Here is a 19,315-nt window from a genome sequence, read left to right on the forward strand (position 1 = left end):
ATGACTACAAGCATGCTGAAGACCTGTCCTCACGCTTAAACAAAACTATGATGCAGTCACGAAATAAAATACTGAATAAATTAAGAAGTAGCTGAAAAGTGATAAAACTTGTGAGCAGTTTGTAATGCGATCTTACTCAGTATTTGAAAATTTAAGAATCGTGTCGGGACTTGCAATTTTAGTTGAGATATTGGCGCTCGACTTGGCCACAGACAGAAGTATGGGCAGAAGACCGGCAGCATAATTCAGGACCCACGTAAGCAGTGTGGAACATGGTAATGTTTCTATTAATGCTTTCTAGCAACGTGCTTTGAATACTGTGAAGAAGTGGTCGAAAATATTTTAATGGAAGGTTACTATATTCGATGAGAAGGCAAGCGTTGTTACATGCAGTGTTAATGTGAAATGCCGCAAGCTGTTTCGGATGCATTTTGTATTCTGATGTCGATTAACGGAGGATTACATGTACAATATTTATTAAAGTACTTCGATACCAAGGGACGGGATGTACTGCGCTCTTTCTAGCCTCACTTGTTTTCATTTTAACTTGGTGCTGGAACTACCTGCTTTCTGGATGACTTTTATAGGTGTTGGGAGGCAGAGCGCCTTGGATTAGGGGCTGGGTAGGCAGCTTGCTACTAAAGCAGAGATGTGCTGTCTTGTGACTCGGCACTTGGGTCTCACGTGCCTGGATTCAGGGAAGTCGGTCACCAGCACGCATTTAGGTGGCCCAGCGGCGGTCCAGAAAAATGTAGACGTCTTATATCTTTGTAACAAAATGACATATCTTTGCAGTTCTGCGCGGTACCCTAGTCCATTGATTTCTGGATAGAGTTTGGCGCGCCTTTTCCGCAAGATGATACTGCGGCAATGAATAAAGTAAGATCGTCTTTTAAGCATCTCAGCGGTCCGAGGTGGCCGTGCGGTTCTAGGCGTTTCCGTCAGCAACCGCGCGACCGCTACGGTCGCAGGTTCCAAACCTGCCTCGGGCATGGATGTGTGCGATGTCCTTAGGTTGGTTAGGTTTAAGTAGTTTTAAGTTCTAGGCGACTCATGACCTCAGAAGTTAAGTCCCATAGTGCTCAGAGCCACTTGAACCATTTTTTTTGGAGCAACTTAAGGCCGTACTGAAGTGATACTAGAAGTATGAGAAGATGATGGAGGTATAACGGCAATGGTGTAATGTGTACGGAACTTAGCCACCAAAACGTGTTACAATTTATCGTACTGGGCGTAATTTTGAAGCCGGCGGTACAGTTCAGGATGTGCTTAAGGAAAGGTCTGGGCGACCAAAAAAGATCAACAACGCCAGATTCCAGCGCTGCTGTGTTGCAACATTTTACTATGTTTTCTTATAAATCTGTGAAGCTGGGAGCACATAAAAGGGGGTAAGCCGATCAAGTGTAGGACAAATTCTGAAGTCTGAAATGTGGAAAGTGTATATCCCGAGATCACTGCACGCAACGAACGACAGCGACTCAGGTCCAAGGATGCAGTGCTGCGAGTGATCTGAAGGCAAGTTTCGCGAGGATGAACGGTTTTCAGGGATGATTATCTGGTATAACGTGGTGCAAATTAAAACAGAACGATATTGTAAACCTCCATACTGCATCTTCTGAGCTCCTGAAAATCCCCATGTTTATGTGTACAAACATGTTAACCTACTTGGTGTTAATGTGTGGTGCGATCTGTAATGGTGAGGTGTACCTTCTGCCTGTATCGATTTTACCTGCCATCCGACAGGTGTTTGGAAAGATTTTTGCCTACAACAAGCTGGAACTACGCGTCACTAACACAGAGATGTCAGAGCCTATCGGGATGTTTATAACCTGGACGATGGATAAGTCGATGAGGAGCTGTTGAGTACTCACCACCGCCTCCAAACCTTACATTTCTTTGCTTTTCCCAAGGGGACCTAGAAAAATGAAGTTTATCGACAGAAGCCAGCTACAATGAACGAGCTACGAAAAACCACCGAGGTGTCCTGTGCGGCTATCACACTGGCAGCAGTGATAGCCGTAGTTCGGTCAACAGTTCGGCTGCATCTACGTTGTTTGGCTGCTAGTGGCTGCCACTTCGATCACATAAGACAACCTTCCCCCCCCCCCCCCCTCCCCCCGTCAGTGCTAGAATTGTAACGGTATGTTATTTTATTCCATTAATATTGACTATCAAAGATTGTATACATTTTTCTGGATCCCTCTGTATTTTACAAGTTGGGCCGGCCTAGCGGCCGAACTGTGGCCGTGTAGGCAAGCAAATAGTGGAAGAGCTCCGCTTTCCTACGTTTCGGAAAAGCTGTTGTAGATAATCATCGCTCGCTCTTTCACAGAAACACCGAGTCCGAAATAATGGGCATAGCTCTATGTACGGCTCTCTAAGGTCAGAGCAGCTCTGATGTGTGTCGTGGGAGTGAGAACGAGCGTAAAATTATTCAGTGACATCATGGAGACGGGCCTGAAGCGACAATTTTTTAAAAGATGGAAGGCGATTTACAATACGAATTTACTGGTGACGTAATGCGATGATCGTGATGCGTTGTCTTGGTGGGATTCTGTCCGTTGGAGGGAATCCACGCTATCGGGCTGCCCTGTATGCACTTCTCGCCGTTGGCAGTCATTGTACACGATTTGGGCGTGAAAATATCGGTAGGCGTGTGGAAAGAGTTTGCCGTGGACAGAGTTCTTAGTACGTGATCGGAACGCTGAAGTTACAGTCCGGAGAGTGTTTCTTAGCGGGCGACCAGAGATACGAGTTGCAGCAGCAGCACCACGTCCAAGCCCTGTGCAATAGAGCTATCTGCACGTCGGCAGTGTTCAGCACAACAATTCCAGAATAATTATGGTGAGCATAATTTGAAGCGGCAACACGACTGGGCATTCATGTCAGCACTTGCGTATTTCTGTCTAATAACCTGTCTCAGATTCACAGTTGCTGTATTGAGTCCATGAGCCTGTTGGTTAAACAGCGGGTTTCCACTCACTGTGCACGTTTAGGGTCAACGAATTTTCAGACCAAATTACTATGGAATAATTTGCATCAGGAGGGCTTAGTTACCTCATTGGGGAAAATAACTCTGCCAGCCATTCAGATTCCCCTAGTTAAAGTTTTATGCATTGAGTTTATAGATCATTCAGCAATCTTGAATAATCTGTTCACGTTTTTACTATGTTTCATTATTAATTAACTTACTGTGTTACCAGGAAGATTATTTCTTTTAGACACCATCTATTCATATTAATTGCTAAACTAAACTCCATCCGAACATGTCTCGGAAGACCCCAACGGTACCGACCGACCGCTGTGTCATCCTCAGCCGATAGGCGTCACTGGATGCGGATACGGAGGTGCGTGTGTTCGGCACATAGCTCTCCCAGTCGCACTTCTCGTGACAGGAGCCGCTACTTCTCAGTCAAGTAGCTCCTCAATTTGCCTCACAACGCCTGAGTGCATCCCACTTGCCAAGAGCGCTCGGCAGATCGGAACGTCATCCGTCCATGTGTTAGCCAAGGCCGGCAGGGCTTAACTTCGGTGATCTGTTGGGAACCGATGTTACCACTGCGACAAGGGCGTTGACCATATTAAAACAATGTTTTATGTAAATCTGTAATTTAGGATCTGTAGTTCAGGCTTTAGAAATAACGTTTTCATGAGACTTACAGATAATAAATTTCTTAACTTACATCTTACAGACGAGCCCACCTCGTAGTTTTCTCGGACTGGATAGCTTTTTGCATACAGAGAGTTTCACATACTTAAACACGAAAATTAATTATAATCAAGACATTTCTTACTTCAGTAACTTATTTCAATGACTTAACGAAACGGAATTCTGCTCTATGTGTATAAACGTGTTTACTGACAGTACGACACCAGTAAAAGTAAAGTTAATTACATTACTAGGTCTCCACGTATTTTGAAGTTACTCATACAATAATAAGCAATCAAGAATTGAATCTCTTCACACAGGTGTGATTAATCATTATCAAATGTACAGTGAATTTAGCTATTTCGTAAAGGATTTTCGGAATGTATATGTGAACTATTAGTACGTTAATTTGTTGAGAACTTGCTCTACTACGTATGTTGTTAGTATTTTCAGGTAATGTTTAATCATTTCCTAAGGAAAAACAGTACGGCGACTGATGGGAACCACGGCTTCTATTAAGTGTACGAGAGCTGCTTCGCCACAGCCAATGCACCCAACCATGGTTACCAGGCGACAATATATTCAGTGCGTTTTCGTACTAGTGAAAAGAAGCAGAAGCACAGGGGTTGGACAAAAATATGGAAACACTGCGGCAAAAGCATGCTTGAAAGTAAATGCAGATACTAGGCAAGCCGACTGGTTGTGATGTTGTACTGTATTTGACCACGACCGACATTTGCGCAATATCCTCAACATGTTGCCATTGTCAGTCGTGGCCAAAAAAGTGTTTTCTGTTTTTGTGAGTGCACTATGTCGCAGCTAAATGAGTTCGAACGTGGGAAAATTGTAGGTGTTCGTATGTTGCTGGCTCACGTAACCAACGTAGCCGAACTGTTTGGTGTTTCAAGAGGCATCGTATCGAAGAATCATACGGCACACAGGGAAAGTAGAAACGTGAACGGAATTATGTCTTGATTGATAGTTATGTACGATCAAAAACAAGAAGACGAAAAATAAGAAGACGACAGCTGCAAACGGCGGCCGCTGTGGCCAAGCGGTTCTAGGGGCTTCGTTTCAGAACCTCTCTGCTGCTACGGTCGCAGGTTCGACTCCTGCCTCGGGCATGGATGTGTGTGATATCCTTTGGTTAGTTAGGTTTAAGTAGTTCTAAGTCTAGGGGAGTTATGACTTCAGGTGTTAAACTCCCATAGTGCTCAGAGCCATTTGAACCATTTGAACAGCAGCAACTATCACTGCAGAACCTAATTTCGCAATCGCAAACGCTGTCAGCGCCAAAACAATGCGAAGGGAGCTCCACGAAAATGGAATTGCAGGGCGAGATGGAATTCCGAGACCACTCATCAGTGATGCAAATGTCTGCAAAAGGAAAACGTGGTGCTCAAGACATGAAACCTGGACCGTGGGGCAGTGGAAGAAACTCGTGTGGTCGGATGAGTCTTGTTTCACACTGTTTCCAATAGTCTCTAGAGTTTCGTCCAATAAGTGATACGTGGAAATTGTACGGTAATAACGTGGTGTTCCTAGGACCAAAGTCTGCTCTGCAACGTCGCCTTACTGCCAAGGACTATGTGACCATTTTGGCAGATCAAGTCCATCCCATCGTAGAACGTTTGTTCTGAAATGGTTGTGCTGTGTTCCAAGATGACAGAACAGCGATTCGCGCTGCTCATATTGTCTAGGACTGGTCTTGTGTGCACGAGGATGAGTTCTCGCATTTTCCCGGCCACAACTGTCAACAGACCTCAATCTTGTTGAGTCTCTGTGGTTACCTCAACTTCCCATTATTTTGCAGGACGTCTGGTACAAGACTCCCTTGAAAACCAGGCAGGACCTGTATTTATTCCTTCCCAGGCGACTGCAAGCTGTCTTGAAGGTCAGCAGTTTTCCTGTACCATTGGGGCATGCTAATGAGTTGTATTTCTGGTACTATTTTTGTTCACCGACCGTGACGCAAGAAGTTGATCACAGATATTTTATAAGTATATCAATTTTAAAGTCTTTAAATTTGATGGCATGTTCAACGAAGCTACTCTTTTCTACAAAATACGTAACAATTCCTGCAGAAAGCCGCTAGAGTGAGAATTACTAAACTTCGGGATCCTCTATACACTGGCCACGCTTTTTCCTGTGTAGGAGGCAGCTCGCTTTCTAGATTGAGTGTGCGGATGTAGGAGTTTTTTTATGTAGGAGTGGTATGTGGTTTTCGTACGCAACAGAAGGAGTACGGTATTGGTGGCGCTGCATATAATGTCATCCCGGAACACCAGCATAGTCGACAACGGGACTTCAATATGGCTCTGAGCACTATGGGACTTAACTTCTGAGGTCACCAGTCCCCTAGAACTTAGAACTACTTAAACCTAGCTAACCTAAGGACATCAAACAGATCCATGTCCGAGGCAGGATTCGAACCTGCGACCGTAGCGGTCACGCGGTTCCAGACCGTAGCGCCTAGAACCGCTTGGCCACTAAGGCCGGCAGACTTCAATATAAGTGCCGCCACTGCAATCATCTACGATTAGGGGACAACCCATCCCGCGTGAAAACACAGCATGGTACTTAACTGAACATAAATTGTGGATTTGCTACGTGACTTGACGGTTATTATTCGTTCATCAGTTATCCATCACATTAATTCAACCTGTGTTTGCCAACAGTTCATAAGCTTTCCGAGGTAATGCACGTGTTTTTACGAGAGCGTTGGCATTCGCAGGCGTATTGTGTATGCAACGTATAAGCCAATGTATATGTTCAAAAATATCCGGAAGACCTGCTTCGCGTTTACTCAGATTTGCATGCAGCCCACATAACGTAACTGTCTTTGAAGTCCTCTAATCTCGTTTTGATACAGTAATTTGACTATACAAAATGATTACCACAAGTGACCACTAGAAAACACTGCTCTGTAAGACAAGAACTCTATATCCAAATTAATATGACGATTCTACAAGTATGAAAGAATACCTGAGATAGCCCTTAATGCTTGTAAAGTTAAATTTATTACAAGAAGGGACATCTCCAAAGTGTTACTACACTCATTGGTTCCTGATGCCAATAATGACGGTAACTCTAACCCACCAGTCATTCTTTAATCCTTGTTCTCTAAAAGATTTTCCAGTCGCCTGTTAATCGTCCTTCACTTGGCGAGCGCTTTTGCATAAACTGAATAATGAACTAACCACTTACGAAAACTGTGATCAACAACGTATCACTAGTCATCACCATCGTCACTTTCTGCGGCCTTTGTCCCACTTCAGCTCTGGGTTGGCCCTGTTACTACGAATTTGGAGATGTTAAGTGTCAGAGGGTGCCAGATACCCTTCTACATCTACATCCATACTCCGCAAGCCACCTGACGGTGTGTGGCGGAGGGTACCCTGAGTACCTCTATCGGTTCTCCCTTCTATTCCAGTCTCGTGGAAAGAAGGATTGTCGGTATACTTCTGTGTGGGCTCTAATCTCTCTGATTTTATCCTCATGGTCTCTTCGCGAGATATACGTAGGAGGGAGCAATATACTGCTTGACTCTTCGGTGAAGGTATGTTCTCGAAACTTTAACAAAAGCCCGTACCGAGCTACTGAGCGTCTCTCCTGCAGAGTCTTCCACTGGAGTTTATCTATCATCTCCGTAACGCTTTCGCAATTACTAAATGATCCTGTAACGAAGCGCGCTGCTCTCCGTTGGATCTTCTCTATCTCTTCTATCAACCCTACCTGGTGCGGATCCCACACTGCTGAGCAGTATTCAAGCATTGGGCGAACAAGCGTACTGTAACCTACTTCCTTTGTTGTCGGATTGCATTTCCTTAAGATTCTTCCAATGAATCTCAGTCTGGCATCTGCTTTACCGACGATCAACTTTATATGATCATTCCATTTTAAATCACTCCTAATGAGTACTCCCAGATAATTTATGGAATTAACTACTTCCAGTTGCTGACCTGCTATTTTGTAGCTAAATGATAAGGGACCTATCTTTCTATGTCACCAACAACATATCACTAGTAATTTCACTGTATTCATGATGACACATCGCACTTGTCATCTAACACAAAGTGTCATTAAAAATTTAAGTTACTCATATGTTGGGAGAGATAACCACAACACTAATCGTCATTGCTGACTAACCGTTAAGAGACGTGATATAGTTCATTTATAGCTAGTATCAATCAGCAAATCTGAACTTCACATTGCATGACAAAATTTTTTGTACTGTATTGGGACAACTATCGAGAAAGGTAGTGAGCAGACTGTAAGCCACTCCAGGGAGTCATGAAGTCAGTATTCTCATCTGATGTGGTGTACCAGTGCTACAATAGAAACGAAAGCAACCCGTCTGTGGAGCTCAGTGGTTTGTGGTCTTGTTACTAGGTTAGTGTTTGTAGGATCAAGGTTCAGTTCCCAATCTAGGCGAAAGTTTTTAATAGAATCAGGCAGTTTCAGTTTACCCCTGATCACACCAAACGAAGAAAATACGATTCCACCGTATTTACAAATTCAAATTAACCGTGTAGTACTTCCGATACCAACTACACGTTAGGTTGGCAATGACAGAGGCTCACGTAGAAGACTGTAATAACCTTTCTCGCACTAGTACTTTAATTACAGTTATTGGTTCTTGTTTCACGGAATTGGAGCCCTTCGTGACGACATAGTGCCATCATTTGTTTGTTTGTTCAGGGTTCCCTCACAAGGCTCGGCACAAAAGTTCTCGTATTGTCCTATCACACTTTAGCATGTGGACACCGAGTGGTTGATGTAATTTTATTTTGATTTTTAATTTGTCTTCATTCATTGTCAATAATGGTACGTGACGGTTTCGACTCCCAGAGAGAAGCAGATTTGTCGTCACGTCGCTTAACTGTCGCACATGCCACTTCAGCTGGTGAATGGGAATTTGGTAGTTAACAAAGATATATGCAGTCCTCGTTTCCTAGTCATCATTGCACTGTCCGTCACGTTACTTCTAGTTTAAATATGCTCACATCTGACTTCAGGTAAAAGAGACCATCCTGTGGTACAATGTTTGTTCCCCAATGGTGATGCTGTGTACCAAGACGACAGGGGACTTGCTCCCATCGCTCGCATCGACCACAATTGGTTCTGTGAGCACAAAGATAAATTGTCGCATCTCCCCTTGCCACTATAGTCACAAATTCTCATTATTATTGACCCTGTGTGATCACTATCCATACCCACCATGCTTATTTCACCTCACGCTATTTTGCTGGAAGACTGGTATAACATTCTCTTGAAAACAATACAGGACCTTTTCCCAGACGAGTGCAAGTTGTTTTGAATACCAGCGGACTTCCTACACTGTAGAAGGCGTGGTCATGTGTTGTGTTTGTGGTGTCTACACGTTGTTGTCCTTCCCCTGTGATACTCGGAGCTCAATCTCACACACATTTTATGTGTATTTTACTTTTACATGGATTAAATTTTACGATATGCTCAATCGAGTTACACTTTGCTACAAAATACGTAGCAGTTACTGCATAAATTCCCCAAGTATATTTTCCTGTGTGGGCAGCAGCTTCCTTTCTAGACTGAACTTACGGGCGTGGGAGTTTGTTCTGTTGATTTGCAGTGTCTGTGAGACCGGCTCTGAATCGTAGCTCCCTTTCCACGAACAGGGGTTTGAAGTTGTCGCCCTCGAAGGAGCAGCATCAGATTCATCACTAAGTTTGAAAATAAATACAAAATCTCAGCGAGTTCCTGCTCGGTCTGACAAAAATAACACTGAAACAATATGTCTATAACTGTATCAGCGTACTTGCACATAATATTGGAAGCTAAGGTCGGTAGCGACCGGAAACAAGTCCACGCCGCTCTGAAGCCGTACTCATTCTTTCGACTGTTATCCACCCAGCGACTCTTATCAGTCACCGAGCTGGCAATGTTCAACAAGAGCTTGATGACATTACGAAACAGATCAATAACAAGGTTAATTCAATTATACAACAAGGAATTTGCATAGCCAATACTTGGACTGCAATAACCGGGACGGGATTTTCTTTCTTTCTTTTTCATAATGGCAGTTTTGAAAAGTTACATGCAAACGGAAAAGTAAGCCCCGCATAATTTCTCAATCAGTTGGAAGACAATTTACCAGAACAATGGACCACAATGCAGAAAGCAGCTTTTGTAAGGGGACAGCTAGATGACCAACCTCAAAAGTGGGTCCTAAGAACAGGCACAGAGTGTGAAACTTAAGCATTTTAGGAAATCACTTTTAGAGATACACTGAATATACAAAAAATTACATCCGCAGTAGTATCCACAAGCACTTCAGGAATGTCAGGAACCACAAAGTGAAAAAAATATTTAGGTATTTACTATAGAATAAATGAAACACTTTTCACACCACAATCAAACCAATTTTTTTTCCGATGATAACATCCAAATTATCTTTTAAATACTATAAAAACAAGTTATAGCGTCTAGAACTGACATCCACACGTACATATATGCTTTAAAGAATTAATATTTTATCTACAAAGTTTTGAAAAATCAGTGCCGAATTCTTTGAGAGGTGGTAGTGCTCATCGAAACAAGAAAAATTAGTCCAATAAACATGGGTCCAGAAAGGCATACTTCTTGCGATACACATGTTTTCAGGAGATATTCGACGTGGCGTCCATTCATGAAAGTGCACCCTTCTTTCCTTCGGCGCAATGAATGACACACCTTTTGAAACATACGTTTGTTGTTGAACCCTCTGACACCCATTGAAGACATGATCCTGTAGTGTCGACACATCTCTGATTGGCGTGTAGTAGACCAATCTCTTCAAGTGTTCCAACAACCGAAAATCTAAGTTAATGAAGTCTGAGAAAGAGCAGGACAAGGTGTAGCCCCCCCTCCCCCCTCTGACCAATCCAGCGGTCCTGAAATGTCTGCGTCACATGTGTGCGCACATTGTGACGAAAGTGTGCTGGTGCGCCATCATGCATGAATCACATTTGTTTTCGCTGATGCAAAGGCACAGCCTCCAGCAAGGCAGGCAATACATTAATAAAAAAGTCCATATAGTGAGCCCCATTTAACTTTTGTGGCAGCACTTTAATCTATCGCCAAATACGCCTGCCCATACGTTAACTGAGAATCGGTGTTGATGTCCTCTTTCCTGAATTTCTTGGTGATTTACGTCTGCCCATACGTGCTGGCTATGGAAATTCACAACGCCATCTCTCATTGGCAAATACACTCCTGGAAATGGAAAAAAGAACACATTGACACCGGTGTGTCAGATGCACCATACTTGCTCCGGACACTGCGAGAGAGCTGTACAAGCAATGATCACACGCGGACACAACAAGAACCGCGGTGTTGGCCGTCGAATGGCGCTAGCTGCGCAGCATTTGTGCACCGACGCCGTCAGTGTCAGCCAGTTTGCCGTGGCATACGGAGCTCCATCGCAGTCTTTAACACTGGTAGCATGCCGCGACAGCGTGGACGTGAACCGTATGTGCAGTTGACGGACTCTGAGCGAGGGCGTATACTGGGCATGCGGGAGGCCGGGTGGACGTACCGCCGAATTGCTCAACACGTGGGGCGTGAGGTCTCCACAGTACATCGATGTTGTCGCCAGTGGTCGGCGGAAGGTGCACGTGCCCGTCGACCTGGGACCGGACCGCAGCGACGCACGGATGCACGCCAAGACCGTAGGATCCTACGCAGTGCCGTAGGGGACCGCACCGCCACTTCCCAGCAAATTAGGGACACTGTTGCTCCTGGGGTATCGGCGAGGACCGTTCGCAACCGTCTCCATGAAGCTGGGCTACGGTCCCGCACACCGTTAGGCCGTCTTCCGCTCACGCCCCAACATCGTGCAGCCCGCCTCCAGTGGTGTCGCGACAGGCGTGAATGGAGGGACGAATGGAGACGTGTCGTCTTCAGCGATGAGAGTCGCTTCTGCCTTGGTGCCAATGATGGTCGTATGCGTGTTTGGCGCCGTGCAGGTGAGCGCCACAATCAGGACTGCATACGACCGAGGCACACAGGGCCAACACCCGGCATCATGGTGTGGGGAGCGATGTCCTACACTGGCCGTACACCTCTGGTGATCGTCGAGGGGACACTGAATAGTGCACGGTACATCCAAACCGTCATCGAACACATCGTTCTACCATTCCTAGACTGGCAAGGGAACTTGCTGTTCCAACAGGACAATGCACGTCTGCATGTATCCCGTGCCACCCAACGTGCTCTAGAAGGTGTAAGTCAACTACCCTGGCCAGCAAGATCTCCGGATCTGTCCCCCATTGAGCATGTTTGGGACTGGATGAAGCGTCGTCTCACGCGGTCTGCACGTCCAGCACGAACGCTGGTCCAACTGAGATGCCAGGTGGAAATGGCATGGCAAGCCGTTCCACAGGACTACATCCAGCATCTCTACGATCGTCTCCATGGGAGAATAGCAGCCTGCATTGCTGCGAAAGGTGGATATACACTGTACTAGTGCCGACATTGTGCATGCTCTGTTGCCTGTGTCTGTGTGCCTGTGGTTCTGTCAGTGTGATCATGTGATGTATCTGACCCCAGGAATGTGTCAATAAAGTTTCCCCTTCCTGGGACTATGAATTCACGGTGTTCTTATTTGAATTTCCAGGAGTGTAAGATCTTGGATGTGAACAGATCAGGTGCACACTTCGGCAACAGCCATTGACAGAACCGCCGTCTACCATGACGATCTTGTGACCTCAGGGGCTCAACGCTCTATAGATGATATGAGTACAGCAATTGTTCATGAAGTACCCCCCCCCCCCCCTCTTCCCGACTGACAGAATGAAAAATGTGTTCTGGTGCTTCTAATCGTCGTACACTGGTCCCAGAGGTTTCTTCCACCGAACTTAGCACATGGTCCTCCATGTCAGGCGTGCGGTGCGTACTGTGAGGTACTTTCCACTGCCAGTCTTCCGATTTGCCTGGGTTTCCGTGGCCCTCAGACGCGGCAAAAGTCTGCCGCACGGCTTACCAGAAGGCACCCAGCACTGTGGATATCTTTCAGCGTAGTGGGCACGGGCTTCGCAGGCTACGTCCATTTGCTAAACAATAGCAGAATATCAAATCCGCCATTTCACTTCTCGAGAAATAGGCTCCCATTACAAGTGGTGAAAGAGAGAAAACTGTAAATGTGCTACACCATTTGTACGTACTGATACCGTAATAACAGTAAACGCATATGTGAATCTGCGTGTGGAAGAAGGCAACATACCATGATACATACCCAGGGTTGACAGTACTGTAAAATAAGGCACTCAAACACCAAGACAAATAACAAAGCCCATAACTCGACTCAAGCCACGCAACTGACTGCAAACCACCTAATGGGAGACAGAGTACTGTGAGTTTAGACATCATAATACCCTGCCGACACATTCAACAGAGCGCGAATGCAACGGCTCTGCTAATATCCGCAACCAAGCGTCGCGCAGCCCTACTAACGAACACGTGTTTATCTCGGAAAGTATGCGTTTCCGGACCCATGTTTATTGGACTTATTTTTCTTGTTTCGATGAGTATTACCAAGTCTCAAAATATTCGGCACTTGTTTTTTGAACAAACTGTGTATCTGTTGTCATACTACATCATAGGGCCGAAACGGAAATTAGTAGTGATTAAATGACTTTATGGAGTGAAGTCAATTGCAGTGCCCCTTAACAACTCAGGAATGAATTCGAGATAAGAAGAGAAAGACCTAATTACAGGTTAACTGCTATCTTGGATAATGTAAGTCACTAAAAATTGCATAAAACAGAGAAGACTAGGAGGATGAGTGCAAAATTTGTGGGACCAGGAACAGACAACTTTCAAATTATGGTTGAAAATATAGATACTGAAAAGGGGAGGGAAATACCGAATTAAGGCAACAAATTGTACCTTTTATTGAGCTTAAGCGCTGAGGAAAAATTACAGACGTTTTAATAGACACAGGTAGTACAGACAGTGCCGTGTCATGGGACTTAGTCACACTTGGGTAAAAAAAGGATTGAATATTCCGTTTCTTCCTGTGACAGACGTATCAGTAAGTGTTGCAGTGAAAATTTCTGTGTGAACAGTGAAAGACCATATCCTAATAAATATAGTAATTGATGGGAAACAATTTGAAATGTCAGCACTGGTGGTATAGTACTGGAGTGTATGATTAATCCTGGTGAACGGAAGAAGATGTCAGCACTGGTGGTATAGTACTGGAGTGTACGATTAATCCTGGTGAACGGAAGAAGAACTATCAAGTAAACATCGTTTACACGTCAGATCGTGAAATGCTAAACATCAAGGAGAAGATTTTTAGCTACAACTCGAGGTCACTATGACCACGACGACACAAGAAGAGGAACTGTCACTATACTTCACGGAAGGCTTAGAAGCAGCACTTACGAGTTAGCCCACGAGAGACCTTGAACTCTTCAATAAAACGTAATGGAGATGGGAAAAACCTAATTCATGATGCAATGTTAGAAATAGAAGACTGCAAGACTAAGATGAAGAGCAGTCAAAACCAGGATATCATAAAGTTAGCAAAACCTTTAAGAAAACATCAAAAGGTAAATTCTAATAAACCATAGGCTTTACCAGGAGCACTCTATCGTTCCCATTTTAAAGAAATACAACATTTAAAATCAAGCAATAACTAACACCTTAGGCAGAAATAGAGGCACTTCATTAAAAACTACAGGCGATGCTGCAGGAGAAAATCAATGAACAGTCTTCTGCTCATGATAATTTCCTGCTGTTCATTAGTAGTACTTATTTAAAGTGAAGTATTACTCCAGTCTGAATCCAGACAGAACACAGTGTTCAGATTTGAAGGCAGAAGCTATCCGTATTGTATTCTACTATATCGTCTCAGTACTTCATTTAAGGATTTCAATCACTACTATATTTCTGTAACTGTACTTCTAGTGTATAAACGTGTCTGCCACGAGTAAGACACGAGGACCTATAAACTTTATTTGCGTTACTGGGTCCCCAAATATTCTCAACTCACTCTTATGAAACTGGGCAATAAGAATTAGTTATCCAGAATGAGATTTTCACTCTGCAGCGGAGTGTGCGCTGATATGAAACTTCCTGGTACATTGAAACTGTGTGCCCGACCGAGACTCGAACTCGGGAGCTTTGCCTTTCGCGGGCAAGTGCTCTTCCATCTGAGCTACCGTAGCACGACTCACGTCCGGTACTCACAACTTTACTTCTGCCAGTATTTTAGTCGTTTGGAAGGTAGAAGACGAGATACTGGCAGAAGTAAAGCTGTGAGAACCGGGCGTGAGTCGTGCTTCGGTAGCTCAGATGGACGCCGGCACGGTAGCTCAGCGTGTTCGGTCAGAGGGTTAGCTGCCCTCTGTAATAAAAAAACTGAGTGGATCAATAACGAACTTCAATGGGCGTAGGGGACGTCCGCCACGAACAATTGCAACGCACTATAACGAACAAAATGAGATTTAAAAAAAGAAAAAAAAAGATGGTAGAGCACTTTTCCACAAATGGCAAAGGTCCCGAGTTCGAGTCTCCGAGTCTCTGTCGGGCACACAGTTTTAATCTGTCAGGAAGTTTCAAGAATTAGTTATGGTCACCCATGTGTGATTAATCGTCATCAGTTCTACAGTGCATCTGGTTGTTTCACAGAAAGATTTTCAAAATTCAGGCAAATGTATTTTTAAGTTAGTGGTACATCATGTTGTACCGTAATTTTACATGTATGAAGTTAAGTTTTGGATCATCTGTATGCAACTGATTAAGCGGTAAAAAATATTTTTCAGACACATTTTATCTAAATTTACTAAAACATAATCAGTGGGTGTGTTTGTTGATACTGTCTACATGTGCACTTGCTGTATTGCTAGTGAAGTTGTTTAATGCTTGTAGCACTATAATCAGTTTTCAACGCACGATAGTAACTGTTTCACCAACAGTGAAGCGACTGAGGATGATCTTCTAGACAATTTTCAGGCCAGGGGGAAGACGTTCTAGAAGCATATTTTGGGAAGAGTGAACCTTACTTATTTTTCCGAATCATTGTGCCAAAATTAACAGAAAAAGAACAACACACATTAATGACGTGAAAGCAATTACTATAGTTAAACTGTGAGCATTGCTGCTTATATATGGCTACCTGCCTTCAAAGAATCGAGTTGCGAATGGAGTGAGGGAAACATTTAACGCTAAGGTACAGATACCTGCTGGGCACGCAGCCATGTTGGCGACGGCGCCGACTATGGAGAGAATGAACTGCGCCTCTTCTGTGCAGCCGGGAGGCAGTTCCAGCGCGTACGTCTCCATGAAGCTGAGGAGCGCGTCGCTTATGATGTAGAGGAAATCACGCCTGAGGTTCGAGTCCAGCAGTGCTTCGGAGAATTTCGGGTCCCTCGCCCCCTGTGGTTAGGTGGAACAATTTCACACCAATGGAGAACCGAGGTTCGTACTAGGAACACTACGAGTACATCTACGAGGGGCGTTCAATAAATAATGCCAAACTTTTTTCTGAAAGCAGGTTGATTTTATACAAGATTACCATACTCCACACTATTCTCCTCTCTTTCGGTTTACAAAACACTGTTTCTGAAGATAATCTTCGTTCAACGCCGCGGCCTTTCTTCACCTTACTGTGAAAGCTTGTATGGTACTGGCAACGGCCTTGCCGCAGTGGCTACACCGATTCCTGTGAGATCACCGAAAGCGCTGTCGGGCGTGGTCGGCACTTGGTTGGGTGACCATCCAGGCCGCCATGGGCCGTTGCCATTTTTCGGGGTGCACTCAGCCTCGTGATGCCAATTGAGGAGCTACTCGACCGAATAGTAGCGGCTTCGGTCAAGAATACTATCATAACGACCGGGAGAGCGGTATGCTGACCCGACGCCCCTCCTATTCGCATCCTCCTCTGAGGATGATATGGCGGTCGGATGGTCCCGGTAGCCCACTCGTGACCTGAAGACGGAGTGCTGTGTGGTACCACTCTACTGGTTGACGTCGGAGCCAACATCTTGCTGCTTCGATAACCTACCCATCATCCACCTGCTGCTTCCCATGGTGTCTATCCTTCATTCAACAAAACAGATGTAAGTCGGAAGGAGCAACATCCGGGCTATAGTGTGGATCTGTAACGATCAGGAAAAACAATCCTATGAATATTTGTAAGCTCTTCTCGGGTGCACAGACTCGTGAGAGGCCTTGCATTGTCATGGAGGAGCAAAAGCTCGTATGCATTCTTGCGGGCGACGAACACACCGAAGTCGTTTCTTCAGTTCCTTGAGGGTAGCACAATACACTTCAGAGTTGATCGTTGCATCATGAGGGAGGACATCAAAAAGAATAACTCCTTCAGAGTCCCAGAAAACCATCGTCGTGACTGTGCCGGATAAGTGTCCGGCTTCAACTTTTCTTCGCACAAGAGCCAATGTGGTGCCACTCCATGGACTGTTATTTTGTTTCCGATTCGCCAGTGACGATGTTCGACAAAACATTGTCACTATCAGGCCCGTACCGAGCAAGCAAATCCGCACGAATTGTCGTTCATTGTTCTTTACGGTCTTCTATTAAGAACCGAAGAACCAAGTAGGCACACTATAACTCCTATTCTCATCCCAAGGCGAAAATTTAAAACTGTTATAAAAATTTGTCTATTTCCTATTTCTAAAGATTATTTTACTCTTTTTCACAAGAGAAAATGCAAGCGGAGAGAAATTTCATTCCTTGCCCGAAATGTTTAGTTAATGTTCAATTTTGGTCTTCAAGTCATTTTAATAGCGCAGTTGTTTGGTAATGTTAGAATAAAAATTATATTTAAAAAATTATTACTTGTTCAGGACGAAAATACGACAAATTTTTTTCGTACTTCCGTTTTGGCACTGTCAACGTTCATCTCATATCGCAGATTTGGTATGTGATAACAATTTAACTGTGATTTTCCCAGAAGTGGAGAATAAATTCAGGAACATATATACTAATTTGTAGCCTCCTTCATAATTTTCAAGGCATTTACTGGTCCTAATCCACTAACATTATGAAATTTTTGCCCCATGAATTACGACTAGATACTCAGAGCATACTATTTGGGGGGGGGGGGGGGGGGTATAATCTCCCCAAACACCCCTATCTTTTGTGATAGTTAGAAGTTTCTATCCTCTTATAGTTTCAATGCAATATAGTAAAACTAAAAAAACGTTCAAGAAAAAACGGGAATGCAGAAATATAAGCCACTTAGGAATTTAGTTCAATGTCTGAGGAAGATATATTTCCAAAAGGCTGCATCTTAAAACTGTACTTTGTTAAGCACTGCCAGTTTCAAGCGTGGATTATTCTCAAGTATATCTACAACAGATATTGATACACCATCGTCACCAAACTGAAATCGGATCGGCCATGGGTAGTTGCGCATAAAGTGGTCGTGATGCACAATTTCGTGATGTTTAGCCACAAAGTACACCCTACACCCAGCCAGCGATCACGTACTGTTGGCTTGTTCATCATCGTCTTGTTATGTTCTACATATTTTGACGGGGCCTACCTTGTTTACACATACCGGTTTAAGAAGAAAGCCATATCTGATGATGATCGTATACAGGGAGATTTTTTTCACCATGTACAAACAAAAGGGACTGGATGATGAGAGGATACGGCACAAAGAAGGTTTAATGAACTTATGTCCGGAAGTGGATAGTTACCATGCTAGACACCACTTATTCAAACATACTTTTTTACAGAAACTGCGGTCTAATACGCGTAGTACCATGCAGCCACAGTTACAGCATGCATTGAAAATGGTTTCCATGTGCCTCAACGCATGTATGTACACGCCGTAGCACGTTCTGTCTCACACGTTCACATCGGCCAGGGTGCATCCGAACAATGTCAAAGGCAGCACGAATATGCTGCTCCAATGTCTCCACGTCTGGAATGGGCTCTGCAAACACAATACTTTTGGGATGATCGCATAACTGGAAATCGCACTGATTGAGATACGGTGAACGAGGAGGCCTTGGAACTGGACCCCTCGTCCGATCCATCGAGCAGCGAAGACGCGATTGATATGCGTCCAGACGTTAACGGCGAAATTGGCTGGAGTACTATCATGTAGCAGCCACGTAACACTTCCAATCAGCAATTGCACTTCTTCCAGCAGAGGAGGCAAAGTCAGCCGCAAGATACGCCCACAGGTTCAGCCTGTTAGGCAACGTGGGAGGAAGACTGGTTCCAAAATACGGTCGCCAATTATCCAAACCTACACATTCCGGCTGCACCGATGCTGATGATTCTCTGTCATCATACCATTGGGGTTCTGCACACTGTTCCACGGATCACTGTTATGAAAGTTAAAGATACCACTCCACGTAAATGTGGCCTTATCTGTGAATAGCATGGATGACACAAATCCCGGAATCGTGGTTGCCTGGTGAAGAAACCAGTGACAAAATTGCTCCCAATTTGGAAAGTCTGTCGGTAGTAAGCACTCTGCACACTCTGCAAGCGATAAGGGTAGTAATAGTTACAATGGAGAATGTTCCACAAGCTCATCTGGCTCACCCTTTACTGGCGTGTCATTTGCCTGGTACTGACACGGCGGTCGCCTTCCACAGAGTTAATCACATTTTCCTCCAGGTCTGGTGTCCAAACATTTCGGGTACGTCCTTCATGGTTTCC

The 19,315-nt window shown here is 44.4% G+C and overlaps 1 protein-coding gene across 1 annotated transcript in view; it reads right to left on the bottom strand.

Annotated features, from left to right (window-relative positions):
- LOC126267736 (heat shock factor 2-binding protein-like) overlaps positions 1-19,315 on the bottom strand; it is a 168,252-nt gene that overhangs the window by 124,495 nt on the left and 24,442 nt on the right. Inside the window, exon 2 of the mRNA XM_049973039.1 lies at positions 15,856-16,051. Within this exon, the coding sequence (XP_049828996.1) occupies positions 15,856-16,051 (196 nt within the window). The remainder of the gene's footprint in view (positions 1-15,855; positions 16,052-19,315) is intronic.

Source organism: Schistocerca gregaria, chromosome 4, assembly GCF_023897955.1.
Source record: "Schistocerca gregaria isolate iqSchGreg1 chromosome 4, iqSchGreg1.2, whole genome shotgun sequence".
Classification (NCBI taxonomy): Eukaryota; Metazoa; Arthropoda; class Insecta; order Orthoptera; family Acrididae; genus Schistocerca; species Schistocerca gregaria.